The 20,285-nt window shown below is 41.2% G+C and overlaps 1 protein-coding gene across 1 annotated transcript in view; it reads right to left on the reverse strand.

The window, feature by feature from the left end:
* SDK1 (sidekick cell adhesion molecule 1) overlaps positions 1–20,285 on the reverse strand; it is a 382,049-nt gene that overhangs the window by 133,070 nt on the left and 228,694 nt on the right. Inside the window, exons 6-11 of the mRNA XM_059484654.1 lie at positions 16,730–16,841; positions 15,585–15,775; positions 7,090–7,173; positions 1,811–2,005; positions 502–618; positions 110–277 (exon numbers count right to left, since the gene is read on the reverse strand). Coding sequence (XP_059340637.1) covers positions 110–277; positions 502–618; positions 1,811–2,005; positions 7,090–7,173; positions 15,585–15,775; positions 16,730–16,841 — 867 coding nt within the window. The remainder of the gene's footprint in view (positions 1–109; positions 278–501; positions 619–1,810; positions 2,006–7,089; positions 7,174–15,584; positions 15,776–16,729; positions 16,842–20,285) is intronic.

Genomic DNA, 20,285 nt, shown 5'->3' on the forward strand with positions numbered 1-20,285 from the left:
ACGCTATTAACGAGAAAAGCATAATTACTAATGAAAATTTCCTGAGCCTACAACAAAAACTGATTAATACTTGATTAAAGTTAGACTTTAAACAAAGCATTATCCTTACTCCACACTGTCAGCTTCACAAAAGCATTCAGAGCTCCTTCAGAGTTGGCTGCACAGCAAGTGTAATTGCCAGCATCCTGCAGGAACACGGGCGTTATCTGGAGCCCTCCAGACTCGAGGAGAATGAAGCGAGGAATCTGCACCGAGCCACTGGCTAAGATCTGCTCTCCTGAAACACATGGGGAGCAGCATGGTTAGTGTCAGGCACATCAGGGATCTGCAATTCCAGCTCTTCCAAAATGTTACATCCTGTCCAGGCCAGCGGCTCATGATGAACCCACTGCTCATAGGACCAGGGGAAGGGAGAAAGAGGCACTGAATGGATCTCTAGGATCTCAGGAATGGACAGGAAAATGTGGATTACAGCTCTTCTACATGTTAATAACTGGCTACCTTTCTTCCAGGAGATGGCAGGTCGTGGAGCCCCTGAAACCTCACAGGTCAGTACTGCAGTCATCCCCTCAGTGACCGTGGTGTCCTCCGGGGGCTGGATAAAGGTTGGCTTGATGTCTAGAACAAAAAATTCAAACAAACTCAATGCCTCACCTCTCAGAAAGATCCTTTAACTGTTACTGTGGATTACTTTACATCCACTTTTATAGAGCTGATCATGGACAAGGACATGACAATAAGACATGAAAACCTTTCAGCAGTGACTGTAACCTTTTCTTATTCATCTCCCAGGAATTGCCTAATCCTGTTTATTACCTACACAGAAAATAAAAATCTATCAGTGCTTGTACCTGTACAAGTTAGATAGGTTAAAGAAAAAGGAAGATAAAGCTCAAAATGAGTGTTTGGGGGGAACTTGAGAAATCTAGATAAACAAAACTATTTTCCTTCATCTTCATAACAGAGTTCTTTAAGATGAAAAGCAACTTGAGAGAGGCATTAACTTTGAAACTTAAATGTCAGCCAAAAGAATTTAGAACCTGAGCCTTATCCAAGACATTTTCTAAGTTTCTTTCTCTCTTATTTTCCCCCAGTTGCATTTTATTGCAGTTTTTTCCCTGCAGTTTCCTAGATCTATATTGAACTGGGGCTGATTTATTTTCTTAGGCCAGTAGGAATTCTGGTCAGTATGTGCAAAGTGCTCTTGGGCTAAAAATCAGCTTCCTGAAGGGAAGTTTAATATTACAGAAATGACTGTTAATAATCACTGTTAAAAGAGTACTAGGATTTGTAATTCTTCCATAGAGAAGCATGCACTTCATTAACAAAAGCATTTAATCTGACTTTTTGGCCAAAAAAGACATTTAACTTGAACTTTCTTTCTTTTCCCTGACCAAATGCAGTTGCAGACAAAGGCAAATAAAATGATAGCATGCACAATCATGAAGCAGTAGCTCAAGTTCAGAATGGAATTACATTAGAGTGGAAATTGGAAGGAAACGAAGGAAAGATAAATGTATTTCACGATTAATTTTTTTTCTTTTCGCTAAGATCTCTTTTTGCCATGTGAAATAGGGGAGTTCACCTCACGCCAAGCTCTCCTGATGTCATGGAGAGATTGCCATGATGATTCAGCACATTGTGCTGTGCACAGGGGCATTTTGGGGTTCCTTACAGCTGGAGCATCTACCCTTGACAAGAAATCAGAGTTCTGCGGGTTGAACTAAGGCAGCTATGAGAAATGCGGTGGCTGTGGGGTCACCTACAGGGATGAGCCCTCCTGCACCCCGTGCCAGCACTCCCCACTCACTGGTGACATCCAGGTAGGTGTAGGTGTGGATCTCCCCAGCCTGGTTGCTGGCAAAGCACTGGAAGATGCCGGCGTCCTGCGGGCGCAGCGCGTGGATGCGCAGCCCCCCGCTCAGCAGCACCTTGTACCGGGGGTTCTCCAGCCTGCTCAGGGGCACTGAGTCCTTGTACCACACCAGGGTGGGGATGGGAACACCTGCTCGAGCAAAAAGAAATCACTGTTAGTCTTTGCAGAGCATGTTTTAGGTCGTATCCCTGTTTTCCTGTCTTTCTATGCCAATTTTTTGTATTTTTTCCAGGCTGCTTTAGATAAGTGGAGGCTGCATCTCACATTATCAATGGTTGTAACACATTGCACGACATGAGGGAATAAAACCAGCAAATACTAAGGGGGAATGTTGAGAAAACATGTTATCAAATTACTTTCTTCACCCAATCATATTTCATGCTACTACAAAATAAGATTTGGAGCAATTTCATGTTGAAAGCCAGAATCATGCTCCTTAAACAGCAGCAGTATGGCAACACAGCCAGTCTATAAGACTGTTCCATCCCAAATAAGATTCCTCTGTGCTTCTGTAGCTAAGATAGCTGGAATACAAAGGAAATGGCAAATTAAACATGAAAACTGAAATGCTCACATGGCTGTACTTGAGTCCCAATTTAGCAGCATAGTTTAAGCCAGTGTACAAACAACATATTGTCAATAATAGGATGGCTTTAAATTACTATTATTTTTATTCAGTCTCAAGCTTCACCTGCTATTTGAAAAAAAACAAGCATAAAGAGAAATAAAATTCCTAGCCTAGATAAAAGTTACAGTGCCATTTATTCCTGTTTTCTTTCATGTGCATGTTCTACAAACCCTGACACAGTTATTTCACACATATTTTTGTTGCTGTCATGTCCCCGTCACCTGGGATGAAGTGGCTGTAAATTTATTATACACAAATAGTGTAGGATTCACTTTTCTTCAAGAGATGTCAGGGGCCTAGAAGAGTCTTAGACAGCTGTTCCCATCCCGCTGCTCATATCAGACAATGTTTTATGTTTACATCCCAGAAATCCCCACTTGCTCAAATGCTGGCGATTCAGTGCAGAGATCAGAAATGAGGCAGGTATTTTATTACATAATTAGTTAATCACTGAGTGACTGAGATTGGAAAAGACCTCCAAGATCATCACCTCCCTGAGCGCCTCTTTCCAATACCTGACAGCCCTTCCTGTGAATAAATGCTTCCTAATGTCCAGCCTGACCCTCCCCTGGCACAGTTTAACACCATTTCCTCTCATCCTGCCCATTGCTCCCAGGACAGCCTGACCCCTGTCTTGCTACAGGAGGGGGAATTGTGCAGAGCCAGAAGGTCCCTCCTGCTCCTCCTTTCCTCCATGCTGAGCTCCCTCAGCTTCCTCAGCCTCTCCTCACAGGATTTACACTCCAGAACCTTCTGTTCCTTTCCCTGGACACACTCCAGCCCCTCAATGTCCTTCCAGAACTGGGCACAGCACTTGGGGTGTTTTCGAACACTTTTCACTTAAAACCTCAGGCCAACACAATTTCTTGTAATAAGGTAAGAGACAGCAAACCTAAATTCATGGGTGGGTGAAATTTGCCCAAATAGAGAAGTGTCACTGAAGCATGGAGGATGGGATGTCTCTGATGAACTGAGCATCTGCAGACAATGAATTTCACTGCAATGCTGGCAGTCACTTGATGTTCCGAGAGCTAAAGTGCCATGGGAAGATCTATATAATCATCATTATCATTTTAAAACTCCCAAAGTTAAATACTACTGGTGTTCTGCTTCCATTCACATCTTCTCTCAATGTACTTATTCTCTTTATACAGACAAAACTGTATTAACTCTGGAAGGAATGTACAAACAATGTATGGAAATGACTGAAAAACAACATCCAATTGCTGTTGTTACTTTTATAAACACGTATCATTTACTTCAATCACCTCTGATGCTTTTGTTCTGCTGATAAAATAAAATGTACTCATGATGCAGATAATCATCTCAGGAAGAAACTCACTATGTAGAAGTGCATTGTCTGATAGAGAATAGACGTGATGTAGGAGCTGGCAATAGGCATAATTTAAATTTCATACAACAGCCCATATACAGAATTAGCGTAAATTTCAATGTTCACAACTCTCGGTGAGAGTGTTATTCATCTCTTGAAAATCCTCCTGGGCAAATACAAATTATCACTGAGTAATGAAGAAACAGATGATGCAAAATGGAATAGTTCTCCTGATGCTGAGAAGCTCAGAAATGATTTCAAGTTTAAATAATAGCAACTCCATTTTCCCACACATTAGACTTGATAGGCACCAAGGAAATAATGAAATCCTGCATTCAGAACACTGAAACCTTTAACACTGGTGTCATTCCATAAATCCCATTCTACTAACAGTATTGGCAAACCTTCTAATCCTATAATCACTGTGAGATACACCTTCCTATCACCAACTCAGCTGACAAACTGAATATTACCATCTCTATTTCTCTACTTTTCAGTTACGGGTATCTTCCTGCACTCAAAGTTATGAGTCTGAATAATAGGATCTTATCTGAGCACTCTGATGCCTGTCAGCAGCATTCATCTGGGCTTTAGTGATCTTCCCAGAGAGATTTGTCTTCCAAGTTGTACACACGTCCTCGTCTAATTTTGCTACCTGTTTGGCTGTAAAAAATGGTTAAACCCAGCTTTTCTCATCTTCTACCCACCCCACAACCTTTCCTCCCCACACAAGGGAATTTTGTTTTTTTTCTTCTCTAAACATCTTCTGGTGAAAAAATTATGAAGAGAAGAAAACCCTTTAAAGACCTTTTGCACTCTACCTTTCCAAGCAGTATCGGCCCGACCCTGCTGCTCAGGAGGTGAGAGTGGCCTAAAAAACTGGCAGAAATAAATAAAATAACCTTATTTCTCAGTTGTGTGCAGCACTATTCATTTTTCACAGACAAATTAATCTAGTGTCAGGGGGGAGAAGGGAAGGCAGGAAACAGAGACGCTGGTTCTGGCTTTGCCACTTCTGTAACCTTGGGCAAATAACTTATGGAACCCAAGGCTCAGCTCCTCCATCTGTGAAACAGCTGCTTGACTCTCTGCCAAATTTCACTTAAGAACCTTGATGAAAGACTCAGAATATTCACTGTGCCATCTTTGTTATTTATTTTTAACCGCCTCCTCTAGATCCCAGTGAGCTCCTGAGGAACCTCCAAAGCATCTCTTCCATCTCCTTCTCTAAACACGTAGAGCTGAAGTCCAATTAACTGTGCTCCCCAGACAGCACCACCGCTGCCTGCAGCTCCAAACTTTCCACAAGCAAATCAGAAAGAGCATTTAAAGGAAACCCATTGAACATTCAGGCAGCATCAGCCACTGCTGGAAGATAAACAGCAGAGCCTGGTTCCTGTGGCCTTATACCCTGAAACTCCATTACAGGGAGCAGGGAGCTGCAAGTTGCAATTTTATTTACAGTTAATCTCTGCTTATACTGTGAAATTAATCTGTCTCTCACACACCCACAGTGCACGAAGTCTTGGCAAATGGGCTTTGTGCACACAACCTGATGGGGCTAGGGGAAATACAATCTGTCTTCCATTTACAGCAAAGGTAAAGGGCAGCTCTGCAGTTTCCCCAGTGCTTTGTTCTCCCAGCTTGGAGCAGGAGGCAGCAATCTTCATTTACCCTCTTTTAAAGTGCTGGCAATTGCTAGATTTGTGTAATAACTGATCAAAATTCCTCTATGTTTAATTCTAGTACCTGCCCCTTATATGTGCTATAGATACTTAACAAAATAATCCACAAGGAAGCAGGTTTTCATTCTCCTGCACCACATTTATCATCAAATCAGATGTGCACTACAAGAGTTGAACAGAAATAATTAATTTTGTCTAATAAGAGTTCCCATATCTCCAGTGAGAATGGTTATGAGTGCCCCATTAACCCCCTTGGGAACTAAACTGCTCAAAGAAAAAGTGAAGGTAAAAGGAAGAGTTAAAGTCAACCTCAGGTCTCCCTGATTCCTCCAGGTTGTGAGTTGGGTTGTCTTTTTTTTTTTTTTTTAATTCATGAAAAATATTTGAAACAGCAGATGGGTTCCTGGGGAACTCCACTGACAGCAGGTCCTGCTGTGTTTTGCTTAAAAAGCTATTAATGAACAAGAAGACATTGTCTCTTATCATCTGATAGCTTCATTTCCAGAAGAGCTTTTTGTAAGAGATCTCATCACAGGCTTCTGAAATTCCAAAGCAGCCACCCTTAACACACACACACACTTGCTTATCACACAGTTTGCAAAGACTCCTAGAAAAGCAGTGCTGACTCTTTCCTACATAAAACACAAGGAAAAATGCTTAAATCACAGTGGCAATAACACAATCACGCAGTAAAAATGTCTATTGGCTGTGATTTGGAGGAAGACACCACAAAAATAAGCTGTTAGTTAGGTCTGGGTGCTTTTTTAATCAAGGATGTGATCTTTCTCCCTAAGGACCTCATGGCATTTTATGTGTGCTGCTTCTTAAACTCAGCACCAGGGAAAGTGAGACAACAAAATATTCATTCCCTCACCAGGGTCACATAGAAATTTGGTGACTTTGAGAAACCTGCTCTAAACATATAATGACAACATCTTCTACCTTACCAGAGTGCTGAAATAGGTGGGAATTGCATTTCTGTGGAACTCGAAACATGATTTTAGACAGGTGGAACTCTAAACTTTTGAAGCCTTTTATATCATTAAACCACCTACCAATTAAAATCTGCCTGTAATAGTCCTGCAGATTTCATAACTACATTCAGATGTCAGAGTTGCTGACATTTCTATTGACTATGAAAGCTCCCTAACTTTTAGAAGAAAGGGCATTGTGACTGTTGAAAATAAGAACTGTTTGCATTGCAAATGATGGGTTCCATAACCGTGCTGTCCCCTCAACCCATTTTCTGGCTCAAGATATTTAAATCTCTTCTCTAATGACTCTGAAGCGCAGGCAAGATCCCAGAGCAACAGGAGCAGGACTTGTGCTCCCCACAGACAAACATCAACATGCCGGCATTATTCCAAATTAACCTTAATTACAAGAAATACCCAATTTTCCAAAGGGAAAGGCCAACCCTCTTTGTTGTATATGGGACCTGTGATAATCAGCAATAAAACAGAGACTTCTAAACATTAAAAACAAAGACGGTTTGTGTAAGATGATTTCTTCCAAACTGGACACACACATGCCATCAATCCAGGTTTGAACACTTTTGTGCACTCACCCATGGCCTGGCACAGGATGTCCACGTCCTTCTCCACCTCAGCCAAAATCACATTCTGGGGTTCAGCCGTGAAATACGGAGGTTCTTGGGGAAAGCAAACAAAAGTCAACAAGCAGAGCCACAGCAAAGTGAAAAACAGGCACTCATTAAAAAATATTCATCACAGAATCTCTCCACAGGTGGTGCATCTGATGTAAGGGGTTACAAACAGATTTGTTTGTCTCTATTTGGAGGTGGGGTTTTTTTGCTAGTAAAAGCATCGTAAAAATAAGGCCTGACAATGTTTGCTATGCTGAGCATGAATTCCAGAGTGGAGTCAATGGAAGGTAAAGATTTAGGGGTTTGCACTGCAAATTAATACCCAGAGCAGGGGCTACTTTTCATTTTATAGGACTGAATCATTGAACGTGTTAATTTTTTGCTTAGAAAGGCCCTCCCAAGAGGTTTATAAAGGTTTATATTTACAATGTACATTTTATAGGATAGTTTGCTTCAGTATCTAGACTGCATTTCACCTCAGCAAGGCATGAAGTATGTCAAATAAAGTGCCATGGCATGTCACAGAGTCGACATTAGAGGACAAGTGCAGCATAATTAAAAGAAATTCCTCTCAACTGTTTTATTTTGAGAAAGTAAACAGATTTAATGCCTTAATTGAAGTTATAGTAATAATCATAAAAATCCCCACTTTATCATTAGGGCTAAAGAAAAGATATTAGATGTTTAATTAAACAAAGACCAGACTGCAGAAATTGCCGAGTATGCTGGCATGTAACTCTTTCTTCTATGCAGCATAAAATTGAAGAGCATCATGTCAAAGTCCCAGAGGCACTAAGGTTGCAGTCATTATCATGGTAACTAAAGACTGTCATAGTTTGTTCAATGCAATTATCATCTGAGTACTGGTTTTAGAAGGATTTTACTTGATTATAAATGCAGTTCTTCTGCAGCATAACGAAACTTACTGCTAAGTTTTAGGAAATACAGAAAGGCAATGTAAGTAGCTTGTGAAACTGAGTTATATGTATTTCCATTTTAAGGAAATTGAGTATGTTTTAAAACACATAAGAAGCTGCAAGATCCGAGGTCATTTGAGCTGACCTGCTCTCAAATCTCTTCACCAAACACGACTGGAAAAAAGAAGTTATGTTATTGCTAGGGCATTACATTTTAGCAAATAAAATGAAAACCATATAAATTTATCCTGCAAAATCTTGTTGCTACCTGCAGTATAGCAAACGTGGCTGTCACACTGTGGGGTGATATCAGGAGACACCAGGTTAGAACAGAACCTCCCCTTTCCCAGCAGTTCTTCCCTCTCACTACAATAAAATACTTGCTTGGGTGTACAGAACTGGGGTCTTGTCTGAGCACCAATGGATATTACAATTCTGTATTCATTCCAAATAAAGCCAATCAATATTAGTCTTCAGCATGCCATGCAGGGGAGGAGGGGAGGTTGCAAACAGCCTGGAATAGTTGTTTACCCAGCAAAACCAATAAAAACAAGCAACTTGATTTATTATATTCTAATAATATACATGTGTTAACATTATTGATCCTCACTGCCTAAATATAAAGCTATTAATAAGCATGCATAATAAGCTGTGATTTATTGCATATGATCTCACACGTTAATCTCAACAACAAATTGAGAAGCTGAACATTTAATTGAAATTCACTGATGGCACACACTTTGACATGTTTGATCAGCTAAGTTGCTGAGTCCTCTGCAATTCATCTAAGTCCATGTTTTCACTCTGAGCACTCTCCTTCCTCTCACATCATCCTGGTGTTTTCCTTGAGCTCCATTTCTCTGGATATTACTTTTTGAACTTCCAAACTTTCAGCCCAGTGTCCTTATCTGTGTTCTGTCTGTGTCCACACATTCATCTCCCAAAATAAAATCTGAATCTTTCATTCTATGGCAATTTGATGCGATTGTGGGGTGAGGATAAAGCAACACTAGGCCAGGAAGGCATCCAGACACATACTCACAAATCCAGACATTCCCTTCTAAGTTTGGGCTTTTTCTGTGAATGTCTCTCCAGTCATTGAAGTTTATCATTTGCTCAGGGAGGTCCTGACTGCAGCTTTCCTTTTATAAAGGATTCTGCCCTTAACGGGCCAATCTCTAAACTTGGCAACCTCCAGGCACCAGCTCTCAAACTTTCTCCTGGATCAGCAACATACTCACACACCAGTGATAAATTTGCAGATTTATCTTCACTGTGGGCCTGCAGTCCAGCTGCAAAGCACTTGATGTGACCTCAAAGATGCTGGTGGTTCCATGACCTCTGTTTATGTGCTGCTGCTGCACAGCTCCTGCAGTTCCACCTGGCGTATTTACACTGTTGTCTTTCCCAGTGTCCCTCCCAAAATCCCAACCTGCAACATGTGCTCCTTCCTTTAAATCCCACACAGGCTGTTTGACACCCTTTGTGACATTAAGAGATGCTTGGGGGAGCAGGTATCAAGCACTGAATTATGTGACAAAGAGCCTGAAGTCAGTGACAACTGTCACTTAACAAACGGGATGTGATGGCATAAAAAGAAGACTCACATCAGTGTTTCTGAGAGAAGCAGCGAGAAACAGAAGCAGACAAGACAGAAAAAGAGCAGGAGCAGCAGAAAGATGCAATCTAAAGGCCACAGGCAGATCCCAGAGGACTTTTGGTGCCAACAGATTTGATTTCTAGTCTTGAAGCCCAGACTCACCTTTTCCCCCAGATTAAAGGCTGCTGAACTCAGTTCACAGCAGCTGGAGGCATTGCCAAATGCTGCACCTGCCACAGACACAGCAGCTGCCCACAGACAAGTCAGATCCCATTCTTGAAAGATAAGCACTGATACAGGAAAACCTTCCATGAGCAACTCTGCAGTTTATGGCCTGTACTGACAAAAACTGACAAGCCTGGGTGGGATGACAAGGCTGATTGATAAGGGATTTCTGATTGATAAGGAATTTCTGATTGATAAGAGATTTCTGGAAGATCCAGAATAGCACATGGGCACCAGAGCTGTGGTAAAGTCTAACATATCTGGAAAATTAGCCTTGCAAGGAATGAGGGAATTCCAGGAATATTGGTGTAGGGATACACTAAGGGGTTTTGAAGCAAATAAGAGTGATTTCACACAGCACCTCATCATGGCTGGGGTTGGAATGACCCCTGGAAATTACCCAGACCAGTCCCCCTGCTAAAGCTGGATCATCCAGGGCAGGCTGCAGGTGTGTTTTTACCATCTCCAGAGAATGACACTCCACAACCTCTCTGAGAAGCCTCTGTCACCCTCCAAGTAAAGGAACCTGAGTTTTCCATGCAGCTTTTCCACACCCATGTGCCATTCACCAGCAGCACGGATGCTCTAAAGGTCCTGTGGAGTCAACAGAGCTCAGGCTGTGGAGCAAACAGCTCCATTTACAGGTGCTGAGCAACTGAAACCTCAGCTCCTCACTTTTCAGAGGTGTCAGATGTATCATCAGCATGTCAGGTTTTGTGCCCAAGGGCCTGAATGCCCAGCATTAACTGCAAGGGAGAAATTCAGAGTATCTGAATTTGGGTTGTACAGCACCTGGTGAATGACTGTCAGAAAGAGGCCATAAAAATGCAGCACTATTTATAGGGGTCAGATGGCATTCTGAGGGGGCATTCTGGGTGGCTGTATATATGACTCCACTGCATATTTATAAGGCTTGGTTTGAATCACACTGTATGAATTTAACATTTATTGTTGTAGGCAATAATCATGTGTTGAAATTTAATATGTGTGGTGAAATTATAGCATCTTCCAAAGAATATAATGTGCCAGACACAAGTCCCCACACACTGCAATTTTTAGGAATGACAGTAATTTGCCAGTATCAGGTCAAACATTTAAATTTTTTGGAAATTATAGAATCGCAACAGTTAGAATAGGAAAGGAGCCATTACTCCAAGTTCACCCTGCTGGCATTGTGGTGTGTGCCAACGAGAGGGGTCACAGCCCACATTAGGCTGAAAGAAACAGATACTGCATTGTTCAAATATTGTATTGGTGTTTGACTGATCTTCACTAAAATGTCAAGTACAAGCAAGGGGGGAAAGAGTATTTGAATATAAATGGGTGTTTTTAATAGTTGTTGAGGGTTTTGGAGTTTTTTTTTCCACTCCAGACATCACTGGAAAGATATGTCTCAGAAAAGCCCTTGGGAGCCTGCAAAATTTGATCCTGTTCTAACTTCCACCGTGCAGAGTTACATGGTCACTGATTTTAACATTCAAAAGATAGCAGTCAGCATCCATTACATACCCTTCAAGCTGCACTGGAGATGTGTGACCTAATCCTAGATACACACATGAAAGTCAGAAAGAACAGAGAAAGCCCCAGGGGCTCCTCCAAAGCTGAAATTCCTGAATTTCTCAGAAACTCAGGGCTGCATATTTAAGACAAAAATTGAACCTTCAACATGGAAGCCTTCCTCCAGCATTACCATAAACTAATTTATTTGGTGAATATCTTCTAAAGGAAGAGGAACTGGAAGCTTGACAGCCCCTTGTAGGTATAAAGTCTGTAACTCCAGACAGAAGATCAGACTGGCCACGCTGGGAGAGAAGCCCCATTGTGGATGCAGGTACAGCAGGCTCCTTGGAGCAGGAAGTTTCTTTGCATGAATATCAGGTTAAAACAGAGAGAGATGAAAAGATCCATGTGGTTTCTTGCTACCCCTACTGTGAGCTGCAGCCTGTGTGTTCTGAAATAACAGCCCAGGGAACACATGTCCTGTCTGCAGGGCTGAAAGGAGGAAGAACTTGTTGGGAATATCAGAGACAGAGCTGGGCTGCCCAGAAGTCCCACTGCTCCTAGGTCCTGCTGCATTTAGGCCCAAGGCAGAATGTCTGTGTTCATCTCAGAACCTCTGAGGCTTGACAAATCAAAAGCTGCAAATATTTCTTTCCTTTGAGCCCAAACTGTGATTAGGCGAGTCCAAAGACATTTCGTATTATAGTTTTCCTGAAAACTTATTATTTTCTTACACAGTAGATGAACACAGTCATCAGGATCTTCCCCTTAAGCACCACACATGAAAAATTATTTCCAATGCTTTCAAAGAAGGCATCTGCAGTGTTTCAAAGTGTCTAAGCTGGAGCCACGAGAACTGCTGCTGTTTCCAGAGGTCTGAGCACGAGGCACTGAGGTGCTCGTAGCTACAAAGGGAAATAACTTCTGCTCTGGCAGTTCTGTACACACAGTGAAAATTCCTGAGCAGCAGAACTGCACAAAGAAGGCCCTTCAGCATCTGGACACTCCTGGAGAACAGGGAGGAAGGAACAGCCCCACAATCCACATCAGAGCCCAGCCAGGTGTGCCCTTCGGCCACAACTGGAATTTTTCTGCATTCCTGAATCCTGTGGTCACACAGACTTGAATTCTCCCAAGATGAGAATAAGATGTCTTTTAATGTAGATCTCTGGGCACAAAACACTCTCCAAAAGAAGGGGAGCCCTCTGACTCTGTTTTATTCATTTGTATTCCTTTGGACAGACCAACAAGGCCTCAGCCCTCAGTTCTGCACAACCACTCATCATGCCAGGCCCTTTTTACAAATTGTTTTTCTCATTTTTTTCAGGTTTTACTGTCTGACTACATTTAAAGAGCAGTTTGGATTTCATACAGTGGAAGAGTTTGGTTCCCAATTTTTTAAAACTCCTAAAATTCATAATTTCCCGTAGAACAGTCATTTAAGAAATGACTATTGCCATTTGTCACTAAAACTTGCAGAAGTGGAGCAAAAGAATTTAAGATTATCTCAGCTTTCAAATTGGTTTGTTCATGGGAAGACTCTTTAAATTACTTAATCTTCAAACTGTTAGTGATAAAACAAATGTGCTCTTATCTAATCTGCAACAAATCTTTCCCAAACTGTTACTCTGCCAAGCGAGGAACATGATACCCTTTAAAAATTTATAACAACTGCAGCTAATAAAACCAAGGTTTGGAACCACCTCAGTTTATCTTTTCTGGAACAATATGAAGATGTCAGGGAGCTCTTTGCCACGTTCAGAAGAAAAGTGCAGCAGCACACAGCTAGAGGATTTTCTTCTTGTTTATGCAGTACTACTCTAATACATTGGAGATTCAGGCTTTTCCAATAGTATTGTGATTTTAATTTACAGACTGAGATATATTCTCAGAAATATCCAGAAAAACTTCTGAGATAATATGCTAGGTCACAAATAATAATTTGTTGAGTAGATGCTTTTGTGCTAAGTTCCACTGCCTTCTAATAGAGCTCTGGTTGCCATCTGAGCCACACTCAAACTGTGTTACTTCTCTTAGCTGGGAAAGTCAAGGACTGATATATTTGGAAAAAAGCTTCCATTAAATCACTGTTTGTGACATCTTTGATGCATCTTTTCATTGCTACCCCTGTTCTACCTGCTAATCACAAAATATTTTTCTCTCTTGATCCACAGAAGCTCTCGCATCCATGCTATTGAGGGGCTGCATTTGATTTGTCCCATTCTGCAAACAAACCTCTTCTTTTAAGCTAATTTCCTTTTTCTGTTAGTTGAGACCCCTCATTAAGTCCACGCTGTGTTATTCTCCCAAGAAGTACAGCTCATTATCAGCTCCCAATCTACACATCCACGCAAATATTTTATGCATGCAAATGGACAAGCATTCCTGATTCTCTCTAAGTACTGCCCCCATGGACTAGGAGAGATACACTGCAGAAAGCCTTAGGTTTGAATCTTGTCTGCACTTTCCTCTAGAACCCGTCCCTTGACTAATTAAATGACAGCCAGATCCATCCAAGAATTCTAAAGCTGAATATAAGTTATGCATTAACTACTAATCCTTTGATTTGGCTCCCTGTTTAGAATTAGAGATCCATCCTGCAAGCTCAAGAAACTCATAAATAAAGAAATCTATCAGGCTTTGCTGACACGTTGAGTAAACACCTGCATCTGAAGTGTCGTGTTTCATCAGAAGGAAATAAAAGTAATTGGTAACCAATTTGTTTCTGCTTTCTTTCATCTGCTTGTTCTTATCTACAGACCTTTTCATAACTTCATTCCCTGACAGCCTCCTAAAACTGGATAGGAAATAAATAAAACATTTAAAAATCAGACAGCAGGTAAGCGACTAAAGCACTGCTGGTTTAATATGATTCCCCAGTGATTATTTTTCAGTTTTATTGTAACTGTATTTAAAAATTCTTTCGATTAACCAAGAGGCTGCTTTAAGTATTGCATTAGGCTGGATCTGACATCACAGCAACAAAGGCAAACCAGCTACAATAAAATCTTATGAATAAGAAAGAGTTTGAACAAAACCTATAAATAAGTAAATCCATCTCTGCTCCTTAAAGAGAAAGTAACTCCAAGGAACAGAGGGCAAGGAAAGAGACTGGAACCAAACTTTGTCCAGCAGGTAATAAATATAACAGACACACAGTGCTCTAAATGAATCTGGAATGGAGCTTTGCAGAGGGAAGAGCTGCTTTCTCACTTAACAGCAGCTACTACATATTGCTTTAGCAGAATACAAATCATACAGCAGCCTTTAAAATTGTATTTTCAGAAGGCTCAAAGACGTAAAGAATCGTGGGCTGCATTCCCTCTGCAAAGCTCCAGGAGTGCATGTGCCTGAATCCTGAGCAACGCTGAGACTGCTGGCACTGCCAGGGCTCCAACCTGCCCAGGACACTCCCACAGATAAAAGCTTGACTTCACACAATCATGTCTGGCTGAAAACATCTCAATGTCCCAAGTCTAAACCACCTCTTTCAGTCTAAAAGTCCTAAACCACCCCACACTGTGTGCACTGTGTTAATATTATCAGACATGCCAGGAGCTGCCATTTCCAAATTCCAACCTCCTCCCTACAGCAACACTCAGAGGTGGTGGTGGTGGAAACAGGAGGGAAAGGGCAGCAATGTCCCCTTTGAAAGAATTAATTCCAAAGTTTCCCTGGGAGCTGGAGGTCCAGCAAACAGAGCTGCATTAATGGCTTTTGCTTCCCTGTCCTGTTGCCTCAGCAATGCTCTGTGCCTGCAGAACGTCCTTGGCCCCTGACTGGCACCCGCAGCACACGAGCACAGGAGTGCTCCTAAAAGACTTCTTGCAAAAATACAGGCACTTGACATATGAAAACTGGGTATAAGAAAGGCAGGAGTTAATCAGGATTTAATGCACCTAAAAGCCAAGCTAGGGAAGCTGCCCATTAAGGATTTTACTACTGTATTTCTCAAAATTCCCATTAAATGTATAGTTTCGCAGGGGATTTACAATCGCAGCAGTGTTTAAAAAAATCTATTTGATGAATTTATATTAGCAGGGAAGAACGGCTGAATTAATTTGGAAGATAACCCTCCTTCACCTCCTTTGTTCTGTTCTCTGAAGAAAGGTTCAAATGTAAGGTCAATGAAATATTAAGATATCAATTTTATTTCCTATTATACCTTAGCCCAGAGCCTTTTTTACTAAAAAACACATTGCCTCGAGAATTACCCAAGATAGAAAGGAAAGCTTTAGCTCTTGCTGGCTCCTCTGTGCTCTCTCTGAGTTTGGCTTCACAGAAGTACATCCCCACATCAGCAGAGGTCGGGTTGGTGATAGTGAGGCGTCTCCCAAAGCTGCTGATGCCACTGGTGATCTTGATCCCATTTCTCTTCCAGGTCACGCTCAGCCGCTCAAGAGGTCTGCCAAAAAAAAAAAATACAAGAATAAAATCGTAAAACATATGTACTACAAAATAATCTCTGTGTGCATATATATATGTTTATACACATGAGGAATCTAATATTACAGATTATAAAACTTCTTTAAGTCTTCCTCTATCCCCAAAACACACTGTTAGAAAGTAAATACATGTATAACGTCTACACATCAAGGACTACAGACTACTCAAGTGGCATTATGCAAGTACAGCTAATTGATACAGCAATAGAACTTAAGTGCTAATAATTTGATTTCTCCAAGCAAAAGGAATAAATACTGCTATGGGAATCAGCTGCATGGGAAGTGCTTTCATTACAACTCAATTACCAAAACAATATTAATCATATCAAGAACATCTCTGCCCTCAGAGGGGAAAGTAAATCAGTTGGTCTTATCACCCAAGGACTTCAACTACTCACTTCCACTGAAATTCAAAGCTATTCAAGGCCAGCTAGATAGAAACATAGGAGGAATGCTGTGAATTCTGTATTACAGTGCATTATGAACAGTTGAGCAATAATCACGGCAAAATGAGAGTGTCTGAAAAAATGACTTCACAGGAGATCCTCAATGAATTTATTTACTAGGAAGCACCAACTGTTTAACAGCATCACCTCTGCTGTTGATAGGCAACAGCTGAAATATTATTAACCCTCACCATAATTTTTTCCTTAAGATAATGTCTGCTGCTTGAACCGCATTTCTTTTCCTTTCCATGTGAGGACCAGGTGGGAAAGCACCCCTGCCTGACCCTCATTTGGCCAGAAAAATCAATAGGTTTAATTCAGTAATGCTGGACAAACAAGATGACTCATAAGGTCGCTCTGAAGAGCAAGCATCCTGCTTCAATCTCCAAATTATTAACAATAAAAAAATGAACACAACATTTTAGAGAGGGCAGAGTCCCAGTGAGAGCTGTGGAGGGGTTCCCATACCTGGCATTGGCCACGCACTCCAGGGTGGCCTCGCTGCTGCCCGCCACCACGCTGGTGTTGTGGGGACGGATGACCATGGCAGGAGCCGCGCTGTCCGAGGGGCTGCTGGCACCTGCAGGGCACAGACACACCTGGTGAGCCCCAGGGACAGCCAGGGCTGGGACAACGAGGGTGCCACCTTCCAGGCACTGCTGCAAACGTCACCCTTCAGCCTCACCGCATGCTGGCATCTCCTGATGGCGTTCCAACCAGCCCAGCAGCAAAACCCCACTGTGGGAACCCAGGACATCCCTCTGGCTGCCCTGGAGGGCTTGAGCCCCTGGTACAGAGCCCAAGACCCCTGTGCCTTTGATTTAGCTCTTGGAAAAAACAATTACCAACCTTTACATGAAGAATTACAAGTCAAAAGAGTTTAAGTAGAATAATAGTTAGTTTGTCACAGGATGAAAAACAGATTTTTGAAGTTTTTAGAATGGAGGCTCAGGTTGTAAGATGGAGGGATCTGGGCATGCCTTGTCCTTTTTCCTTCTTCCTAGCCTCCATCTTCTGGGTGATGTTGGCACTTTTAGACTGGTTTAGAGTAGAAGCTCACTGTCTAACATAGGTGATAGGTATTGGAAAGTAATTGTAAATTGTACAGTCTGCAGAGTGTCTCGGACTCTCCTGCTGAGCAGACCTTGGACAGGAGAAAGAATTTTCTAGATAAGAAACAATAAACAACCTTGAGACTGAGAAATGAAGAGCTCTGACTCCTTTTTTTACCACCAGGCTGGGAAAAGAGACTTTCTAACACCTTGGGGTCACTCTGACCAGCAGAGATTCCGAGACCCCATGACTCCCAAGAACTGGCCCCTGCCCTCCATCCAGGGATATTCTCTAAAACAGAGAAATAAATTAAGCATCTAAAATGTTTTCTACTGTTGAACACTTTTTCTTTATCAAACACTTGCTGACTTATATTTTTAAGACCTTTTCATGTTTTGTTTAATCTTACCCCTTCCACACCATTTCAAAAGAGTCTGCCAATACTCATGTTAGTTCTTTAAAAAGATTTTACACACTGGGGAACAAATATAAAATTAACAAAGCAGCAGATCACAGCAACTTCAATCCCCTTTTCTTATCAGGAAAGTAAATAACCCAAATCTGTTACTCTTTTGTGAGGCTTCATACTGTAAATAATTTAGCTTATGCAACAGTCAGCAGACACTTAAAAAATGGTAAAAAGGCAGCTTGTAAATTTTCTCTGTATGCATTTAGTAAGTGAATTAAAATATCCATGTATTCATAGGTACTTTGCTTCAAGCAACTCATTTGGGAAAGAAAAATTAGCTATTTTTTAGCTTGAATAACACAGTAATAAAATTTTCAAGGATATGGAAACCAATAAACAAATTACAGGGAAAAGTAATGAAAATAAAACCAAACTGATGGAAAAGCAAGCCAGTTCATCAAATGTTTTCTGCACAGAAGGCTAGTCCATGCCCATTTAGCAGCATGGGAAATTGGGAAATGCAAGGTATGGACCCTAAAATTTAAGTAATTCCCTAAAGAACAGAAAATGGTCAGAAGATTCTTTGCTTAAATCATACCCAGCAGGCTAAAAGCCATTTGACATTGGATTTTTACTTGTTGGATGGAAAAAGACTTTGGTTATGGGGCTCAGAAAGCTCACAAGGTGAGCAGATTTCTCAATAACAAAACCTTTACATTTGGATTTTCTAATTGACAGCAGTTAATGTAATACAAGAGATGTAAGCGTGGAACAGTTTTAAAATTTAAAGAATACCACCCACACTTCTGAATAAATTCAAGCATTCAAGCATAGTACTTAAAGAGTAAGCAGATATTTATTTCTTCCCCTAAATATGCTCTGTCAACCTGACACAGCATCTCTATGAAACACATCTCAAAACACAAGCTGTTAGCAGCTTTTACACCTCCTCATCAACATTCCTGGAAATACACGATGCCATCAGGTAGAAAATCTATTTTCTAAGATTTCTGTGCTGGTCTTATAGGTATTATAATATATATATATTATAATACTTATATATAGCTTATATATATAGCAGAAATTTTCCAGTTAGTAATTAAAAAAAACAACCAAAACCAACCAAAAAACCTCAGAAAACAAGGGCTGATGATGAGATTAGAAGCTTGTTACTGATGAGAAGAAATAACCTCAGCATCACTGCTCCCCACCACTTCTGCCCAAGATGAAGGTTTGCAACAGTGAATGCTAAAAGATCAACAAACCAGTGACTAATTTGGCAGCAATCATTCCTTATCTCCATCTGGGAGACAGGAAAACCACTTGTCTGACTTATCAGCTCCCCACTAAAATCAGACAAAGAGAAGTTGGCTCTGCTGTCACCCCCATCACCCACATGAGTGGCCCTGTGTGCACCCAGCAGATAAGAAAGGAAATAAAAGTGCACATTCCCCATCCTGCAACCAGGAAAAGGCAGAGATTTCTTAGTGACTGTAACAAAAATCTAAACAAAGCATGTGTTTATTGTTATTTTGTACCATCTCTGAAATAAACTTACTAAAAGCAGGCTCCTGCTAAGGTTGTGATGAACAGATGCTGATGTGAGACAGAGGGCTCATCAAGAGGGTCAGAACTTGGATTCTCAGGAATGCACCTACAAAGGTCAGCTATGGACATAACAGAATATACAGAAAACAACAAAATTTCCAAGTATTACCCAAACAGTATGGAGGCAGCATGAATATTCCTATTTTATATTCAAAGGCAGCTCAAGTTTCCCTTTGCAGCACTTAGAAACTCCTTCCTATAACTCACTCTGTCCTCAGTCTTGCCAAATCAAACTCCACAGGGACACTCCCTTTGCAGAGGGCGCTTTGCAACTTTGTTTTATGGCTAATTGACACATCAAAGGAGGATCTTAGTTTTACTTTAGAGTTAAAAATCTCAATAGGGCTGTAACTTTGCATCTGTGCCTTTCAGAACTTCATCCTTTTGTAAGAAATCCACAGGTTGGAGTATCAGAGTAGCCAAGATCCTAATGGAGATAAGCAACATTGGGATTTAGTTTGGATGATGGGATGTGGCAGATCAGCTTTCCATCAGGCTGGGGAAGGCAGAGAGTTATTGCAAACACTCAGATAATGAACAGCTACCCAGACTCCCCAAGTTTCTCATCCTGCCTGTCAATAAAGCAACTCCATCCTTCTCCTGCCTCCACATGCAGCACACAGATGTGATTTCACTTGACTGATGCTACACAAAAATCCAATGCAGAATGTCATTGTTAGTAAACAGACATTTTCTTTTAAAATCCTTTGTCGAAAACAATTGAATTTTCCTCCTTTTCACTGTTCCTTTTTTTACTTCATCAGACTTTTTGTTGCCTGAGCTTTCTAGCACTTTGCTGCTTCTGGCTTTTCATCACCTCTTTCTTCTCCTCCTCCCTCAGCCTCTCTGCATGCATCTCTGGCCATTTTCTTCCCTTTTTTCTATCCCATCGTCTTCTAAAGACATTTCCCACTATTTAAGAGCTGCTCAATTTCTGATGTATCCTTTAATTTA

Source organism: Ammospiza nelsoni, chromosome 17 (assembly GCF_027579445.1).
Source record: "Ammospiza nelsoni isolate bAmmNel1 chromosome 17, bAmmNel1.pri, whole genome shotgun sequence".
Classification (NCBI taxonomy): domain Eukaryota; kingdom Metazoa; phylum Chordata; class Aves; order Passeriformes; family Passerellidae; genus Ammospiza; species Ammospiza nelsoni.